This window comes from Heteronotia binoei, chromosome 2 (genome assembly GCF_032191835.1).
Source record: "Heteronotia binoei isolate CCM8104 ecotype False Entrance Well chromosome 2, APGP_CSIRO_Hbin_v1, whole genome shotgun sequence".
Lineage (NCBI taxonomy): Eukaryota > Metazoa > Chordata > Lepidosauria > Squamata > Gekkonidae > Heteronotia > Heteronotia binoei.
Genome location: NC_083224.1, coordinates 75,694,961 through 75,714,322, shown reverse-complemented (window position 1 = coordinate 75,714,322; position 19,362 = coordinate 75,694,961). Strand labels below are relative to the sequence as shown.

At 42.9% G+C, this 19,362-nt stretch overlaps 1 protein-coding gene across 1 annotated transcript in view; it reads left to right on the top strand.

Annotated features, from left to right (window-relative positions):
* The window catches only part of CDK18 (cyclin dependent kinase 18), a 111,794-nt gene that overhangs the window by 54,121 nt on the left and 38,311 nt on the right, over window positions 1-19,362 (top strand). The window contains exon 2 of the mRNA XM_060231322.1: window positions 8,118-8,273. Coding sequence (XP_060087305.1) covers window positions 8,150-8,273 — 124 coding nt within the window. The 5' untranslated portion in view covers window positions 8,118-8,149. The remainder of the gene's footprint in view (window positions 1-8,117; window positions 8,274-19,362) is intronic.

Here is a 19,362-nt window from a genome sequence, read left to right as displayed (position 1 = left end):
GAGTTTCAGGTTTAGAGTAGCTGCTGCTCTAAACTTTATGAAACTAGAGTGAATTACCCTGCATGATCAGCTGGTGCAACAGAAATTAAATGCAGCAGAAGCTGAAACAAATTCACTTTTTTAAAAAAAAAATTCTAGTGCAGGTGGATGCATGATATAGTATGGTTATACCAGAAGTATCTGCCCTCAGCTACTCAACAGTGGTCCAGTTCATTCATATACACCTACCTCTTCATCGTGACCAGTTTTAATCACAGTTGACAAGGTCTTTCTAGAAACCTGCTAAGTCGTTGGATTACATACATAAATACATATTTATTGTTCACAGACTATTTGGTCTTAAACAAATGGCAATGAAATAGAAAATTCATCAATAATATAGATTTTACAAAATAAACATTTAAAATCAGCAAACTATGCAACATAAAACATCATTTCCCATTTTCTTAAAATCCTCCTCTTGTCTCTTAAATCTAAACACTCCCAAGAAGAAATTTTACAACTGAAACTGTGATGGTTAGATGAAAGGCACCAAGCAAAAACTAGAGCTTATTTGCCACAGGCAGATCAATATCGAGAATTAATGGGTCTATAAACTGTTTTCTTAAGTAGTTATACCTTTGGCAAACTAAAAACACGTTCTACAGTTTCAACAGAGCCGGATCCACAACCACAAAATCTCTCAGAATAGGGCTTTCTCATGTAGCGCCCACTAAGAACAGCAGTAGGGAGCACATTAAACCTGGTTAAAAAGAAGGCTATTCTGTAGGCTGGGATGGTCAGAAAATCTATATAGGGACAATAGGACTTGGAGTATGTAAAACCAAAGAAAGCAGGGAGAGAACACGCAACAAGCACGGAAAATAATGCTTTTCAAGTCCCACTGAAACAGTCTTTTTTTCATCAGGGATCGAGCTGATCATTGGATTAAAGCTGACCTAAATGATAACAGACTAACCAAGAACTCCTACTTGGCCCTTATGCAAGAACTTTAACATAACAGTGCCAGTGGAACAACCACATTCTTTTCTACACTAGGAGGTCATATAGAATAAAATGTTTAGCATGCTACAAATCATAGTTAGCTGTTTGATAAGCCACTGCTATACTGCTTGAAAAAAGTGTAGATCTAAACATGTGCACTGACATATCTTCTCTGACACTCCCTGACCTCACTTTATCTTTACCTTTACCATCACCTGACCAATCCAATCTTCCTTTATGCTTTATCTGTCTCAAACTGTCTTCTCTTGTAATTTCTTATGACAGACTATTATGTGTAAATTTATCTGAACAACTGAGGATATGAAGCTACATACATAAGAACAGCAATGATTAATCAGTCCAGTACTCCAGAACCCTGTTTCACACAGTAGCCAGCTAAATGCTTCTGCAACATGTAACAGTCAGGAAGGCAGGGGCCAAAGCCATCCTCAACACTGTTACTCAGAGCTGCAAGAGGAGTCAGTCCCAGCTGAGGCAGTGTGTTCTCAGCTCATCCACTCTTGGTTTAAAGCTGAGGCTGATCCTGGGCTGACTTTTCTTGCACTCCAGTTTAAACTGGGCTGCTGGAGAAGCCAGCCAGCTCCAAGCTGAGCCAGTGGGCACTCTCTTCTGTAGCCTTAAAGTTTAAAGGGACTGCAGAAGCCTAACAAACAGGTAGGAGTAATCTCCTGCATATTGCTGTTTTCAGATCTACTACCAGCAATTTCAGAATATATCTGGGATTTTCTTGGGGTTCCCTCCCCACCCCCCCAAAAAACCCAATCCAGATACATTTTGGTAGCTGAAATATACCTGGAAAATACTGATAAGGTATTTTGGGGGATTTTTGGTTCAGGTAGATCCGAATCCATACCCTTAGTTCTCACAGTTCCCTGTTATAGAGTCTGTTACTGGAACCTTATTTTCTTGCAATAATGTCTGCATATATGGTGGTGGAGCATCATACACTAGATGAAAGGGTTGAGGGGAGCTGGGGACTAGGATAAGCTGAGAATGGTTTCATTATGCCTTAAGAAGCACCATTCTTCTATATTTCCATCCTCTTTCCTGTCCTAATTATGCGTTCTTCCTCATCTTAGCACATTCATTAGCATGGCTCTTTTGACAGAAGTAGGGGGGAGAGAGGGGAGGGGAAATGAAGTTGCTAGGCAACCCTAACATAAGCCCTTCTGACCCCCCCCCCTCCCGACATGGCACTTGCATGCATTGGAACAGCAAAGGCTCCATGACATCTCTGAAGAGCAAGTACTGTGTTCTCATTTGATCCTGACTAGCTAGCTGAGAAAGATACTTGGGACTCTGAAGTTTACTTTCTGCAAATACATATGGCTGGGGGCACTTAAAATGGAAGCCTGTCCTGGTAACAGCTCCTGGCAACAGCAGTCAATTAGCCAGCAGAATGTTTGTGTCACTGGCAGATAATCTCTTAAGCTTTTGAATGTAGGCATTTTAACCCAAGTGTTCTGTTGCCATGGAGAGGCAATGCACTAGCTCTCAGATGTGACGCCTGACCACATCGTTTTGGAATGTGTTCATCCGTTTGTTGTGCACACATCCCATTGTGGGACATTCTAGTGCACAAAATGTACCTTCGTCCAGTTTTTGGCTCTCTCCTTTTTGTATTGTGATGAACTTTACTTGAAGAGAGCTGTCCTTTAACATTTACATTGCTGGAAGTTCTTCTGCATCTTTCTGAACTCCTTTTCTGCTACAGGTGGAAATCTATTAGTAAGAAGTTCATTATTAAGTGGAAATCTGCTGCTTGTGCACATTTTAAGGCTGAGTGTAACTGAGGAGAGAGACTGAGAAGAGAGATGCATCTGATCACCAACTTGAACAACAGTGTTTATTGCAAGCTCTGGTACCAGTGCAATGTTGTATTATTGTTGAGTTGGGTGTAGCTTGGCCTTCTTTTAAACAACAACTGCTTAAAACCTGCTGCAAAACTACAGTGTTTATTGGCAGAAGGAAGTCTTGGTAAGGGTCCTGCTTCAGTTGCAGCTGGGAGGCTGGCTGTTTTGGATCAGCAGATTGCTGTCCAAGTCATTAGACTAAAAAGCTTTATTTACTAGGTTTATTTCTCACCACAACTCTTCTGAGTACCCCATAGATAACACTACTTCCAGTAAGTATTGGAAGACTGACAAATAGGTGGAAGAGGTATGAGAAGGGCACTTCTGAAATACGAAAAGTGAGAGTTCTGAACTGGGTTTGCAGAGCCATTCTTCGTATGTGTATACATATTCAAAGCCTTAAACCAGCCTCAAGACTATTATTTTGGTGCATCTTCAGAACATGTTCTCTAGCTCAGTGTGAGAACTGAGACGACCTGCTGAACTCTAGGACTCCAGCTAAGTTTATTGTGTTTTTCTTTTTCTACATTTTTAAAATTGAGCAATAATTTTTTTTCTTTAAAAATACACTTGTAGAGAAGGGCAATATGACACAACAGTAGAGAGAGTGGCAGATGATATCTGTGGAGTGCTAGTAAAAACAGGGGAAAGATGTGTTATGTATCCTGCTATGGACTAAAAGAGCAATGTTGCAATGGAAAATAAATGTGTGAGCAAACTCAAAGCAGCAAAATGAAGCTTTGAGTCCAGTAGCACCTTTAAGGCCAACAGAGTTTTATTCAAGGTATAACCTTTTGTTTGCATGCACACTTTGGAGTTCACTTGCAGTTTGCAGAAGGCATTTAAAGGGACTATGTTAAGAACATAAGAAAACATAAGAACATAAGAGAAGCCATGTTGGATCAGGCCAATGGCCCATCCAGTCCAATACTCTGTGTCACACAGTGGCCAAAAAAACCCTCAGGTGCCATCAAGAGGTCCATCAATGGGGCCAGGACATTAGAAGTCCTCTCACTGTCCCCCCCCAACACCAAGAATACAGAGCATCACTGTCCCAGACAGAGAGTTCCATCAATACGTTGTGGCTAATAGCCACTGATGGACTTCTGCTCCGTATGTTTATCCAGTCCCCTCTTGAAGCTGTCTATACTTATCGCCACCACCACCTCCTGTGGCAGTGAATGCCATGTGTTAATCACCCTTTGGGTGAAGAAGAACTTCCTTTTATCTGTTCTAATCCGACTGCTCAGCAATTTAATTGAGTGTCCACAAGTTCTTGTATTGTGAGAAAGGGAGAAAAGTACTTCTTTCTCTACCTTCTCTATCCCATGCATAATCTTATAAACCTCTATCATGTCACCCTTGAGTCAACGTTTCTCTGAGCTAAGGAGCCCCAAGCATTTTAACCTGCAGCAGATTTCATTTTGTTAATGAGCCATCTCTGAATTGATCTGGCCATTTCAAGCAGTGCCACACTTCCCCCCCCCCCCCCCCGCGCCGCCCTTTGTTCCTGTGTGATCTTCTTCGAGCTTTTTTGGAACATTTTAAGTCGAGTGCTGTAGCTCTAGACCAATATAGTAGTTCCAAGGCATCTCAGTGGTGCTGCTGTAGCTTTGAAGTGCTATATTGGGCTAGCGCTACAGCACTCAACTTACAGTATTAAAAAAAAAGTTTGAGGAAGATCGCACAGTGGGGAATAAAGTGTGGCTGCAGACATTTTAAACAGCACACTACAGCTGTTCAGAAGCACAAAGAAGAGGTGAAAACAGAAGAATGACTCAATCATACTTATCTAATTGGGCATGAGCAGCTTTTTATGAAAAGGTAAATGAAATCCATTAGCAGCCAGTTGCTAAAATAGTTGCCTGAAATGACACAAAAATCTGTTAGCAGCTGGCTACCAAAGTGGATTACAAAGGCTATTTGAAAGGGGCCAACAGTATTTACTTGATACCTGACTCTATATCAATACCTGATACCCCTCTAGTCAGACTCACCTCCTAACTCGGAGTGAGGGATAAACTCCCTCTATGTGCAGCCTCACTGCTGCCTAGCTGGAGTGAACACCCTCCCTACCTGTATTGGATTTTACTTTACCTATATCATAGTTCTGCCTCTTCATTAGTGACTGGCTCCTGCTTTTCCCTCCATTTTCCCCGCTACTATCCTGATGCTTGGAGGGTGCCTAGGAAATATAGCTTTGCAGGAAAATAGGCGGCAAGGCCTATGTGCCCTGAGCCCGCCTCGGTGGGGTAGGGCGGGATATAAATCGAATTAAATAAATATGTGTGTGGAAAAGACTCTTTTGACAGGTAGCCTGGCCAGCTCTGAGTTGAGAAATTCCTGAAGTTGTGGAGTTGGAGCCTGGTATGGCAGGGTTTGGGGAGGGGCCTCAGTGGGATATAATGCCATAGTGTCCATCCTCCAAAGCACGCATTTTCTCCAGAACTGATCGCTGTGTGGAAATCGGATGTATTTCCAGGAGATCTCCAAGCCCCAGTTGAAAGGTGGCAACCCTACCTACAAGCTGTTTCTCTCTTCAGGCTTAGGATCGTGTCAGTCATACTTATACATTGTGTTTTAATGTTTCAATAGGAGTTTATTTACATGCTATCAGAATAAGCACAGTGAAATGAAAACAGTAGCCATATACAACATTTACCCAAAGGCTGCAATGACGTGATGCATTTTTGGAGACAGGATTGGTATTGAGAATGGAACCGCTGTGTATTTTTATGAAAGTTGTCAAGGGATGTTATGATGCCCTGTCTGCTTCCCTCTCTCAGAGGCAAGATTTTCCCTCTGCTTTTCTTTCACTGTCTGACCAAGCCACCTTAGTAATGGGTTTTCTTCTTTGCTGAAGAACTCTGGCTGTCCCGTCCTGTCAAAGTACTACATTTTGGCTGTTGGCTTAGTCCTGGAACCTGAGGGAAGGATTGGGAGCCTGCTTTAACTTAACTTAAATGGCACTTGAAGTTTTTATATTCCAAATTAACAAAATATTCCACATAAAGAGGAAAGATCAGGTGAAATCAAGGGTTGAAATTTCTGAGGTAAAATCCGTACATGTACAGACTTTAGTTCTTATGTTTCTTAAACTTTTCACAATCACTTTAAATCTTTATATTGAGAGGCTTTTGTTCCAGTGTTTTCCCCAAACACTTCAGTATGCTGTCTTTGAGTATTCTCTTAATTCTTCTGGTTTCCAGAAGGCTGTTACACTCTTTCCAGTATTCAGACCCCATCTGTTGAAACTCCAATACTTGTCTTGAGTTTTTAAGTGACTCTTAAGGTTTCTACAGGCAGTTTCTAACCCCACCGGACCAGGAATCTCTGCACCCTTCAGAGCTAACTCCCTGTTTGCCGAGGTAGAGAATTTTTCTTCTCTCTCTAGATCTGTCCCCTTTCCTTGACCCAAATGGGAGTCTTCGTCTACTTCCCAAACTTCCTTGCCAACTTTCTCCTGGTTTTTTCTATCTGTGTTAAACTGCTCTCAGTTTAGGCTGAATTCTAAAACTGTCAGTACTTAATTCTTCTCAGCTAGGGCTGAAGTCAGACTCAATTCAGTCAAGGCAGAAATCATACTGACTGTCTCCTCAGTAAGGCAGCTCTCTAGTCTTTCTCTGTTCAGCTGATGGTAACCAGTCAGATCTTTTGGAGCAGTTTCCCACTCAAGACTCTCTGGCTCTGTGAGGAAATAACCCTTCACAGTCCTTCAACTGTTTGTACAGCACTTCCAAGCTTTTAAAAAGTACAATCCGTCACAGATGGCTTATAATCAATTCTTGGATGAGAAGATCTGTATTGATCTTCAAAGTAAATTTATTATTTCAAAAGCTGCTGTTGGTTTCCTTCTATCAACTGAGGCATCACTAACACAGAAATCTACTGTTCATATTTATTTTTTATGCACAAGGTGAGCTTGAACTTGCACAACAAATATTGTACTATAATCAAGCAGTTCAAACTAAAGCACTGAAATGCATTTAAAAAGTACTTCTATATATTTGGTATAAACATGGTAATTTTTATTTCTTTTAAAAGCTCAGTGCTGCTAGGCTTAGTTCTTAAGACCAATGCATAGTATTGTGAATGGCTATCATTATAACTGCACTATGAGGGAGCTCATAGAGGGGGTAAATGTGTGTAGACTCTAAAATTCAGTGATTTCTGGAACAATTACATTGGAAAACTTAGATTAGTATCTTAAATTGGCAAGAGGTATATTCAAGCTCGTAATAAACGTCATGATGCAACGTCACCCCAGAGTCAGAAACAACTGGTGCTTGCATAGGGGACTACCACTACTTCCACTTCCAATCAAGATATTGTAGCTGCATTCAGTTGTCACACAAATCACAGTTTGCAGTAATGGTCATTAACATGGCTTCCCAAACTTCCTTGCCTTCTTATAGCCTTCCTCATCCTTCCCTTCTTGTACAGCAAATGGCTAGGGACCCCTAATTAGAAACAAGTCTATGACATACAGATGCAAGTGCCCATTTGTGTGTGTTTACTCCTCACAAACCTGGGATTCTGAATCACATTTTAATCCAGACACTTTGGACCTTATTGGGCCAAAATTAGGTCCAAAGGGTGAAAGTTACAACTTCAGTGTAGACACTTTGGCAGAGGTCTGTACATTTTAAAATGTATCCTCTCACATACACAAACACACACATGGCGGGGGGGCTGAAATTTTTGAAGGCTCTTTAGCTCAAGGTCTCCCAAATTCGCTGAGGGAAAAGTAGTTCCCAGACGATGAATTGAAAATCCTAACATCTTCAACTTTTAAAGCAAGTAGAGTGAGCTCCAGCTTGGATCAATGTTGGCTCAGGATTTAACATTTCCCTTAATGCCATTTCCCCACTAGATATCCCCCCTCACCACTGCCAGTACCCCAGTAGGACAGGAAAACATGTAGCTTAGCGTACCAGGGTTTTTTTGAGGGAAGGGGGCCTGTTAGGATTAATATCTGCTGGGAGGGGGGGTCTATCTAGGATAACAGAAGGGAGGGCAAGGGTTTCAACCCCCTCCCTCTGGCTTGGCACCATGGCTCTGGGTCAAACTCAAATCTCCTGTGCTTCCTCCCCCAATAGCTGCTTTTTAACATTAAACGTGTTGTTTGACCCTGACCGGGGTAAATGTAATCTATTATTTCAGTTGTCAGAATTTCCATTATATTTAAGATGGAACATTAGCTAAATTGCCTTTGAAAAAACTGAAGTTCCTTACTACTTTGCCTGTCTTTCCCATCAGACCCCTGCTGCTGTGTTGCTGTTCAGAGGACCATGAACAAGATGAAAACTTTCAAGCGTCGTTTTTCCCTTTCGGTTCCCCGGACTGAGACCATTGAGGAGTCTCTGGCAGAATTCACAGAGCAATTCAACCAGCTCAACAACAGGAAGAATGAAGGTAAAAAGCTAAAGATCAGCAGTCATTTGGAAGCAGTGCAGGCACGACCGTGCCAAGCTCCACTGAAAGTCCTCAAACTAGGCCCCACCATAGAGTGGAAAGCAGTATCTAACAGTGGACATTATAGCTTATGCAGTGCTTAGAACGTGGTGCTACAGAAAGAGTAGGAATCTTTAATTTTAAGACAGGCAAATCTGGAAGGAGGAGGGAAAAGAATTTCATTTGCTAGAGTGCTGTGTTCCTGCTTTGGAAAAGGCTGACACCTACTTCAAGGACACCTCCCATGTTCACAGAAAGAAATGGAGCATATGCTGGCTACCCATTTATTCCCTTCTGCTATTTGAACAGTCTGGACAGAATCTCTGTGTCACACTAGCTTTCCAACTACATGTTTAGTTTTAATTTGTTAAATTGCTTCTGTTTATGTTGTAATCTACTCTGAGCCCATGATCATGGGGGACAGTGGAATAGAACGTGAACAAATAAATAAATAAATAAATAAAACTGAGGCAGCAAGTGGACTTTCCTATCTTCATTATGTGCGAGATGCAAGATTTAATTTTTTCCAAAAAACAAAATGTGGATAAAATTCTCTTTAGTCCTTCTGAACTGAAACACCTACCCTTTTAAAATAAATAGAAATCAGGAAGAGAAGAATTTAGAAGGGGAGAATGTGGTTGAACCAAACCTTAACAATGATCATGTAGATGGAGAGATGCCATCAAGCTAGAATTTTTTGTAGTTAATTTTAGTCAGAAGTCTAGCAAGTGGCCTACTTTCAATTCTGGTTCCAAGAATGAGCTAGAATGTACAATGAGCTAGAATGATCACAGAAAAGATGTACATCTCAAATTGTTTACTCTGAGCTCCCCAAAAGAGGGGAGGGGCAGAATAGAAATAAACAAATAATAATAACATCAGATAAATCTCTTTATCATGTCTGTAAATATAGCAAACCTTCACCACCCTTCAGTTTATAATAGAGCCACTGTGGATTTAGGGGGAGTTTATGACATTCCCCAAAAAATTCTTAAGGAATATTTCCCATTCATAAATGCATGGGAGTCCTGCTCTAGAAAGAACAGATTCCTGTTCTTATCTTGACAGTTTGAATTGCATGCTCACCAAGTTTTTACAGACAATTGTAATACATCTTTAATCTTTTCCCATGATGATGATTACCACATGGCTGCAGACGGAGATTAGAGAACAGAAGCATGTACATCATGATCTTCCTATATGTTTAGTGAAAATGGTGGCTGGATGATGGTTCCTAATGTGTATATTCTGGTTGAACATGTGTGTATTATTTCCCTATAATTGTCTTGCATAATTAATTTAGGAAAGGAAAAGGAAAGGTCCCCTATGTAAGCACCCATTGTTTCCAACTCTGGGATGACATTGCTTTCACAACGTTTTCATGGCAGACTTTTTACAGGGTGGTTTGCGATTGTCTTCCCCAGATAATTAATTTACATACCCCCCAAAAAACAAAACTGAAGTTAGATCGCGTGGTGTCTGCGTCTTATGTAAATTTATGCTTTCACTGTGATTCTAGAGAGCCCGTTTGGTGTAGTGGTTAAGTGTGCGGACTCTTATCTGGGAGAACCGGGTTTGATTCCCCACTCCTCCACTTGCACCTGCTAGCATGGCCTTGGGTCAGCCATAGCTCTGGCAGAGGTCATCCTTGAAAGGGCAGCTGCTGTAAGAGCCCTCTCAACCCCACCCACCTCACAGGGTGTCTGTTGTGGGGGAGGAAGGTAAAGGAGATTGTGAGCCGCTCTGAGACTCAAATTCGGAGTGGAGGGCGGGATATAAATCCAATATCATCATCATCTTCTTCTTCCATAAGTTGTGTTTCCTTGCATGAAAATGGAGCCTTTTTGTACAGAATATTTCCAGATCCATGATTCCCTTACTTCACAGCTTGATTTTGTAGATCAGGGGTCCTCAACCTTTTGCAGTCTGCAGGCACCTTTGGAATTCTGAATTGTGGGTATAACCACATGCTGTTTCAGGAAATGGAGCCAACCACAAAATGTCAGGGAGTGCGGTTATGCATAACTTCAGTAGTAGCTCTTCAACATTTCAGGCAAAAGCTCTGATGAACAGGATGCCTTTTAAAATGAACATGTAGTTTAAAAATATTTTCTTCTATATATACAGCTTTCATTCATGCAATGAAGATTCCTGTGCAGCAGCTGCCAAAGCAATGTTGTTGTTTTTAATTTGCACAGCCAATCAGATCTCCAATGGCCAATTGGTGGCAAAAGCCCGCCTAGTTCTGCCCATTTTCTAAAAACACTTACCAAGCATCACACTGTAAACCGTTGTTTTAGAGCCTTGCATAAGAGTGTTCTGGGAGCCATGCCTCCGTCTCCCTTCTCCCCCCTTCATACCACCAAGAGAGCTCATTGATGTAATTGCAATGTAAGCTATAAAAGCTCCCCCCAACACACAAATTACTGTCTTTTTATTGTTGGGCTTATTTTTATTCTGAGTATTGAACTTCACAGGCTCGTAAGCCCTGTGTTTGGACATCTTCCATTTACTGATTGACTCAGTAGCTCAACGTTATGTGCTGATGCTGACTCATGGCAAACAGGCCTTGTTTATAACTGGTACTTTATTTACATTACATAGCAATACCTGCATTATAAATTGAAAGTGGTGCCCTACTATTAAGTCTGACCTCAGACCTCTTAGTGTACATGGGCATAACCACCTAGAATGTGATTGGACTGAAATAAAGTTTGTGCCTTTGATTGAGCAGCATAAGCTCAGCAGCATACAGCCAACAAAAGGGGAACAACAGTGTATGAAAGTACAAACAAAAAAAAAATGCTGGTCCAGAGCCAAAAGGCCACCACGGCAAATTCCAAATGTGATCGTACCCCGTGTCTGTGCACATGTTCCAGTGTGTCTTTGCCATGCTGCCAGCTGATAGAGGGAGCTAGTTGTTACTATAATTATCATTCAGACTGATTAAAGTACGCGTTTTTAAAATATCTTTAAGTCAGGCAGCATGCATATATAAATGTTAGGTTTTGGTAGAACTCGCTTACAAGTATTTTAGGCCCTTACATGGTATCTGAGGTGTTACAGGGGTGTCAGACTCATTTGTTATGAGGGACAGATCTGACGTAAATGGACCCTTATCAAGCTGGGCCATGTGTGTCATAATATGTAATGCCTGGTAGCAGAGGTATAAACTTTATAAAGGACACGAACACAAGTAAAGATTTTTTTAAAACTTAAAACTTGTCTAGAAGATTAGCACTCTTGCAATATTTTGTTTATGTAACAGTTTCTGATAACTGACAGCTCTTATTCTGAATTATTGCATCAAAATCTAGAGACAATGTCTGTGCTGTAGCAGTCTTGAGTAGGCCGTTCAGGTGTTGTTCAGGTATGTGTCTGTATGTTGCAAACTTACTTTTGATTTATTGACATTCATTACAGAAATCTCATGGTCAGTGCTTTGAGCGTAAGACCCAGGGGAAAACATGAAATGGCTGGGCATTGTGATCTTTTGTACATAAGTTTTTTCATGTGCTGGTCAGCCAATGGAGAAAATCCTGTGTGATTGAGCAAGCCTGGCAAAACAAGCAGTGATGCAGAAAGAAGCAAGAGAGAGAAAAGGAAGCAGACGACAATGAGTTGCTCACAGGCCTGATAAGAGCCCTCTGGGAGCCTGATTCGGCCCTTGGACTGCACATTTGACACTCCTGTCTTAGAAGCATGTATTCGTTTGTTCTAGTAAGTGGGATAGGGGTTCTGTAACTTTTTCCTAAATAAAAGATGCTTTTGACACATTAAATTTATGGGACTTTTTCCACATATTACTAGGCATCTGATGCCTCCAGATACTGCCTATGGCACTGGATTGTTTATTCCATTTTACCAGTTTGTCTGTTCTGGTTATATAACTGTTTTAGGGTTGGCTGTGATATAATGAGCATCCCAAAGTGGTTCCTTGTGCTCCTGTGAAACAGAGCTAGTCAGATTGAACCTAATAGAACCCCATTCTTGGATCACAATAAACTTAAAGCTACTCCAAAGGTGGAAAACAAATGTACTAGAAGAAAAGAGCCCACTGTCTTTCAGCCTAGCTTTGGTATTGAAATGAAAATCAAAATGATCAAGCTTGCCCTTCTGCCACATGCTGCAGGTTGGTTTTCTGTATTTAAGTGCTATATGAATGTTCATGTATCACATTCTTAACTTCATGAAGCTTAATAAAAAGGGCAAAACTGTCCTGGGAATTGGAGGAAGCTTCTTGATGTCAGTAAGGGAATGGAGTAACCAGTCTGTATCATGGAGAAGACTTCTAGAAATGCAAATTCTAGAGGTCTTAAAAAAAAAATACAGACAGACCAAGAGCTCAGCCCTGAAAGAAATAGGTATATTTTGTTGTGAATGCAGTGATGGTGCTCTCAAATCAGCCATTAGCTTGCAAATCAGCTGTGTACATTATGTCTGTTTTTTCTTCCCACGTGAGCACACTGCTGTCAGGGACCAAAGCACTGTCCCCTTTCCTCAATCGGCCATTCTTTCCAAAAAGCTTCATCAGACTGGAAAATCTCATCAGATCTAACTGTGCATTCTTCTCAGACACAGAACAATAAGGCAGGCACAGAAAGACTTACAATGGCAAATGGAAAAGCAAACACTCTGACTTAGCACACGAAGTACCATGCAATGTCACTTTTGGGTTTGGCACATTCTTATGGAACAAAGCTAGAAAGGGTGCACGGCACACACAGCAGCCTCCATGAGGTACTTTAACCCCTTCCATCTAAACCCATTACTGCCTTCTGCTTACTAGTTCTAACCAGAACTATAAATATTTGCCTGCCTGTGATGCACAACTTTTGGAGATCTCTTCAGTCATCCAAAAGAACAAAGTTGGAATCCAGTAGCACCTTTAAGACCAACAAAATTGTAATAAAAACTTTGTTGGTCTTAAAGGTGCTACTAGACTCCAACTTTGTTCTGTTGCTTCAGACCAACATGACTGCCCACCTGAGTCATCCAAAAGACTTGGAGTTGCAGTGGGGTCAGCATTGAACTTGTAATTGTAAAACTGGGGGGTTGTTTTTTCCTCCTCTGCAGTATCCTAGATGAACATAGGCAACTTGTGAAGCTTCTCTAGGCCTATTTTTCTCGTCTGTAAAATAGGATGGTTGTCTCTCTTTCTCTATTCACAGAAGGACTCTGAGAACTCTGAGAGAGAGCAGAGAAGCTCTGAGAGCAGAGAATAACTGATATAAGGGTGAGCAGCTGGGGAAGTTGCTGAGAATTTCTGAGTTTGTGTGACTGCTGAAAATTCTGAGTTTGTGGTTTGCTGGGGAACTGCTGTTTGTTTGGTTGAGTGGGCTAAAGGTGAAGGTGATTGTTGCTGATTGATTAGGAGTGGCTGTGTTCCCCACCGTCTTTACATTGTTAAGCTGTGCCTTGCCAGAGAGCTAAAGGGCTCTTGGCCTGTGGCTCTTGGCCTGGGGGCTGTGTAAGGACCAGGAATCCAGATCCCTATTTTCCTTGTGTTCCTAATAAGGTAAGTTGAACCTCCAGAAGTGGAGCCACATAAACAAACAGGATTTAAAGGGGACAGCATATTTTTTTAAAAAAAAAGCTATCATGAAGGTAGAATGCCAGCAGGCAGGTGGGGGCTTTCCAATGTTTTGCACTGAGTGTCACATGTATGACTATCTGCCCACCGGACAGAAGTCTTGGGTGTGTGCTTGATGCAAGGAGCTCCTGGTCCTCAGGGAACGAGTTCGTATCATTGAGGCCGAGGTGATTTACCTGGAGAAGCAGAGACAGTCAATTAGGCACTCGGAGAAGACTCTCGGGAATGTATTAGATGAGCCCCGCTCTGAACGTGGCAGCCCCGTTGCCACCAGGGAACATGAGAGTCAAGAGGGAACAGGGCACCGTGCTGAGGATAAGGGGAATGCACCCTCAGAAGGGACCTCTTCTTCAGTTGGTGAGCGGGAATCCTTTTGCGCCAAGGAACCATCCCTGGGGAGGGAAAGAGGGTGGTCTTGTTAGTTGGTGGTTTCGATCCTTAGGCAAGTAGACAGCTGGGTGGCAAAACCGCGTACTGACCGTATGGTGACTTGCCAGCCTGGTGTGAAGGTAGCGGACATTACGCATGTAGTAGATAGGCTGCTAGACAGTGCTGGGGAGGAGCCAATGGTCGTGGTGCATGTTGGCACCAATGATGTTGGGAAATGCAGTCATGAGGTCCTGGAGGAAAAATTTAGGCTACTAGGCGGGAGACTTAAGGCCAGGACCTCCAAGGTAGCCTTCTCAGAAGTACTACCTGTTCCACGTGCAGGGCAGGAGAGACAGGAACAAATTAGAAGTCTCAATGTGTGGATGAGATGATGGTGTAGGGAGAAAGGGTTTAAGTTTGTTAGGCACTGGGATGCTTTCTGGATAAAGCGGGAGCTGTACAAAAGAGACGGTCTCCACTTGTCCCCAGATGGAACCAGGCTGCTGGCGCTTAAAATCGAAAAGGTAGCAGAGCAGTTTTTAAACTAAATCTTGGGGGAAAGCCAACAGGAGATGAGATGTCTCTGGTTCAGGAGGACTCATCCCAAAGAGATGAAGGATTAGCTGTTACTTTTCTACCGGGTAATGGATCAGAGTTGTCCACTGAGATGGTGACAAACAGTATGGACTGTCTGCTAAAGTCTCGAGGCAGCAGGAGGAAGGTTGCGGGCCTAGCTTGCCTGGAAAATTATAGATGTTTTTATGCAAATGCTAGAAGTGTTCGAAGTAGACATTGTGGGAATTTTTGATTTGGTGGGCGATAACAAACTCCCATAGTTAAATTTCCTTTTGGGCCCTCTATTTCAACCCAAAGCATTTCTAGAAGGGAATCTAATTCTCTGACCTCAGTCTTACTGGACCGTATACCCTCTGCGACATACAGAGCCACCCCACCTCCAACCCTTCCCTCGGAAGGATAGGGAGGGAAGGGTTGGAGGTGGGGTGGCTCTGTATGTCGCAGAGGGTATACGGTCCAGTAAGACTGAGGTCAGAGAATTAGATTCCCTTCTAGAAATGCTTTGGGTTGAAATAGAGGGCCCAAAAGGAAATTTAACTATGGGAGTTTGTTATCGCCCACCAAATCAAAAAGATAGAGGACGATTATAATATGATGGAAGGATTAAAGATAGTGGCTAAACATAAAAACTGTGTTGTAATAGGTGATTTTAACTACCCGCAGATTGATTGGGTCAATATGTGTTCTGGTCGAGAGAAAGAGATTGAGTTTCTTGATGCTCTCAATGACTGTGCTATGGAGCAGATGGTCTCAGAACCTACAAGGGGTGGGGCAATCCTGGATTTGGTCCTAAGTAATGTCCAAAACTTGGTGAGAGATGTAAAAGTGATCGCACCGCTTGAGAGCAGTGACCATAACGTTATTGATTTCACCATTTGTATAAATAGAGAGTTACCCCAAAAGACCAGCACGACCACGTTTAACTTTAAAAGGGGTAAATTCTCTGAGATGAGGAGGCATGTGACGAGGAAACTGAAAGGAAAGGTAAATACAGTCCAAACCCTTGGGGAAGCTTGGAGGCTGTTTAAAACTACAATCCTAGAAGCTCAGATAAAATACCGTATTTTTCGCACCATAAGGCGCTCCGGACCATAGGACGTACCTTCCTCCTGGGGGGCGATCCGCTGCCTCCGCCTCTGATCCCGGCGCTTCCCCCGTGCCTGCCTGCCTGGCTCCAGCTTCTTCCAGCAAGTGCTGGAATCGTTCCACGCTGCCCCCACCGTAAACCCAGCGCTTCGTGAGTGCCGGCTGCAGCGGGGGCAGTGTGTTTCCTCCGTGCCTGTCTGCCTGGCTCCAGCTCTGACGCTTACAGCAAGCGCCAGGATCACTCCCACTGCCCTCCGATCCCGGTGCTTGCTGTAAGCATCAGAGGTGGAGCCAGGCAGACAGGCACGGAGAAAACCCGCTGCCCCCTCCACAGCCAGCACTCGCGAAGCGCTGGGTTTGCGGTGGGGGCAGCGTGGAGCGATCCCAGCGCTTGCTGGAAGAAGCTGGAGCCAGGCAGGCGCGGGGGAAGTGCTGGGATCAGAGGCGGAGGCAGCGGATCGCCCCCATCCCCCCGGAGGAAGGTACCTTTGCTCCATAAGACGCACACACTTTTCCCCCCACTTTTTTTTGGGGGGGGGGGGGAGTGCGTCTTATGGTGCGAAAAATACTGTATATACCACAAGTTAGGAAAGTCACAAACAGGTATAAGAAAAGGCCTTCATGGTTAACAAACAAAGTAATGGAAGCTGTAAAAGGTAAGAAGGACTCCTTTAAGTGGTGGAAAGCTAGTCCAAGTGAGATTAATAAAAGGGAACACAGGCTATGGCAAATCAAATGCAAGACTGTGATCAGGCAGGCAAAAAGGGACTATGAGGAGAATATTGCAAAAAACGTAAAGACCAACAATAAAAATTTCTTCAAATATATTAGAAGCAGGAAACCAGCCAGGGAGGCAGTGGGGCCCTTGGATGACCAAGGGGTAACAGGATTACTGAAGGATGATAGGGAAATGGCTGAGAAGCTGAATGCATTTTTTGCCTCCGTCTTCACTGTGGAAGACGAGAAGTGTTTGCCCGCTCCAGAACCACTAATTTTGGAAGGGGTGTTGAAAGACCTGAGTCAGATTGAGGTGACAGATTGAGGAGGTCCTACAACTGATAGATGAATTAACAACTAATATGTCACCAGGTCCAGATGGCATACATCCAAGAGTTCTGAAAGAACTAAAAGTTGAACTTGTGGATCTTCTGACAAAAATATGTAATCTTTCATTGATATCTGCCTCCGTTCCTGAGGACTGGAAGGTAGCGAATGTCACCCCCATCTTTAAAAAGGGTTCCAGAGGAGATCCAGGAAATTACAGGCCAGTCAGTCTGACTTCAATACTGAGAAAGTTGGTAGAACCCATTATCAAGGACAGAATGAGTAGGCACATTGATGAACACGGGTTATTGAGGAAGACTCAGCATGGGTTCTGTAAGAAAAGATCTTGCCTCACTAACCTGTCACATTTCTTTGAGGGGGTGAACAAACATGTGGACAAAGGAGACCCAATAGATGTTGTTTACCTTGACTTCCAGAAAGCTTTTGATAAAGTTCCTCATCAAAGGCTCCTTAGAAAGCTCGAGAGTCATGGAGTAAAAGGACAGGACCTCTTGTGGATCAAAAACTGGCTAATTAATAGGAAGCAGAGAGTGAGTATAAATGGGCAGTCTTCACAGTGGAGGACGGTAAGCAGTGGAGTGCCACAGGGCTCAGTACTGGGTCCCATGCTCTTTAACTTGTTCATAAATGCTTTGGAGTTGGGAGTGAGCAGTGAAGTGGCCAAGTTTGCAGATGACACTAAATTGTTCAGGGTGGTGAGAACCAGAGAGGATTGTGAGGCACGCCAAAGGGATCTGTTGAGGCTGGGTGAGTGGGCGTCAACGTGGCAGATGAGGTTTAATGTGGCCAAGTGCAAAGTAATGCACATTGGGGCCAAGAATCCCAGCTACAAATACAAGTTGATGGGGTGTGAACTGGCAAAGACTGACCAAGAGAGAGATCTTGGGGTCGTGGTAGATAACTCACTGAAAATGTCAAGACAATGTGCGATTGCAATAAAAAAGGCCAACGCCATGCTGGGAATTATTAGGAAGGGAATTGAAAACAAATCAGCCAGTATCATAATGCCCCCGTATAAATCAATGGTGCGGTCTCATTTGGAATACTGTGTGCAATTCTGGTCACCGCACCTTAAAAAGGATATTATAGCATTGGAAAAAGTGCAGAAAAGGGCAACTAGAATGATTAAAGGGTTGGAACACTTTCCCTATGAAGAAAGGTTAAAACGCTTGGGGCTCTTTAGCTTGGAGAAACGTCGACTGCGGGGTGACATGATAGAGGTTTGCAAAATAATGCATGGGATGGAGAAAGTAGAGAAAGAAGTACTTTTCTCCCTTTCTCACAATACAAGTACTCGTGGGCATTTGATGAAATTGCTGAGCAGTCAGGTTGAAACGGATAAAAGGAAGTACTTCTTCACCCAAAGGGTGATTAACATGTGGAATTCACTGCCACAGGAGGTGGTGGCGGCTACAAGCATAGCCAGCTTCAAGAGGGGTTTAGATAAAAATATGGAGCACAGGTCCATCAATGGCTATTAGCCACAGTGTGTGTGTGTTTTTATATATATAAAAAAAATTTTGGCCACTGTGTGACACAGAGTGTTGGACTGGATGGGCCATTGGCCTGATCCAACATGGCTTCTCTTATGTTCTTATGACTGTGAAGTTAAATATGCTACATTTTATGAGATGAAACTGTACTGCAAATGCTGTGGTTGCCTAGAAACAAGGAGGATCCTGGGGTTTTTTCAGTGTTGAGTTCTTTGGTTGCAAGATGCAAAGGTTCTCCTTCAGTGTGGGAACTCATCTTAGCTGGTTAGGTCACACCTCCACTCCCTCCTGGTAGGGTGAGTGGTTGACAGCACAACAGAAGCACAGAGAGGCACAGAGGACTGTTACACTCTTAAACTTCCACCCTGCTGGTAAGTTGCTGAAACTCTGCTCATTTGGAATGCCTGCTGAGAAGCCAGATCTGTGTGCCTGATAGGAACAGTAGTGAGTAGATAAGACAGGGGTTTTTGTTTTGTATGAATTCCTTGCTGAATTGTACACTCTCCTCCCCACTTGAGTGTTGTTTGTCATTTCTTTTTTGTAAATAAAGTTTTATTTGTTTTTATGATAATTGGAGTGAGTTTACTGGCAAGACTCAGGCGAATATAATCCAGTGCTATGCCTACCACCTACTAGAAATTATTGCCCCCCCTTTCAATTTTTTTCTATTTTTGGCTAAGCCTGATATCTTCCTGATAAAAAGGTAAAGGTAGTCCCCTGTGCAAGCACCAGTCGTTTCCGACTCTGGGGTGACGTTGCTTTCACAATGTTTTCACAGCAGACTTTTTATGGAGTGGTTTGCCATTGCCTTCCTCAGTCATTTACACTTCCCCCTCCCAGCAAGCTGGGTGCTCATTGTACTGACCTC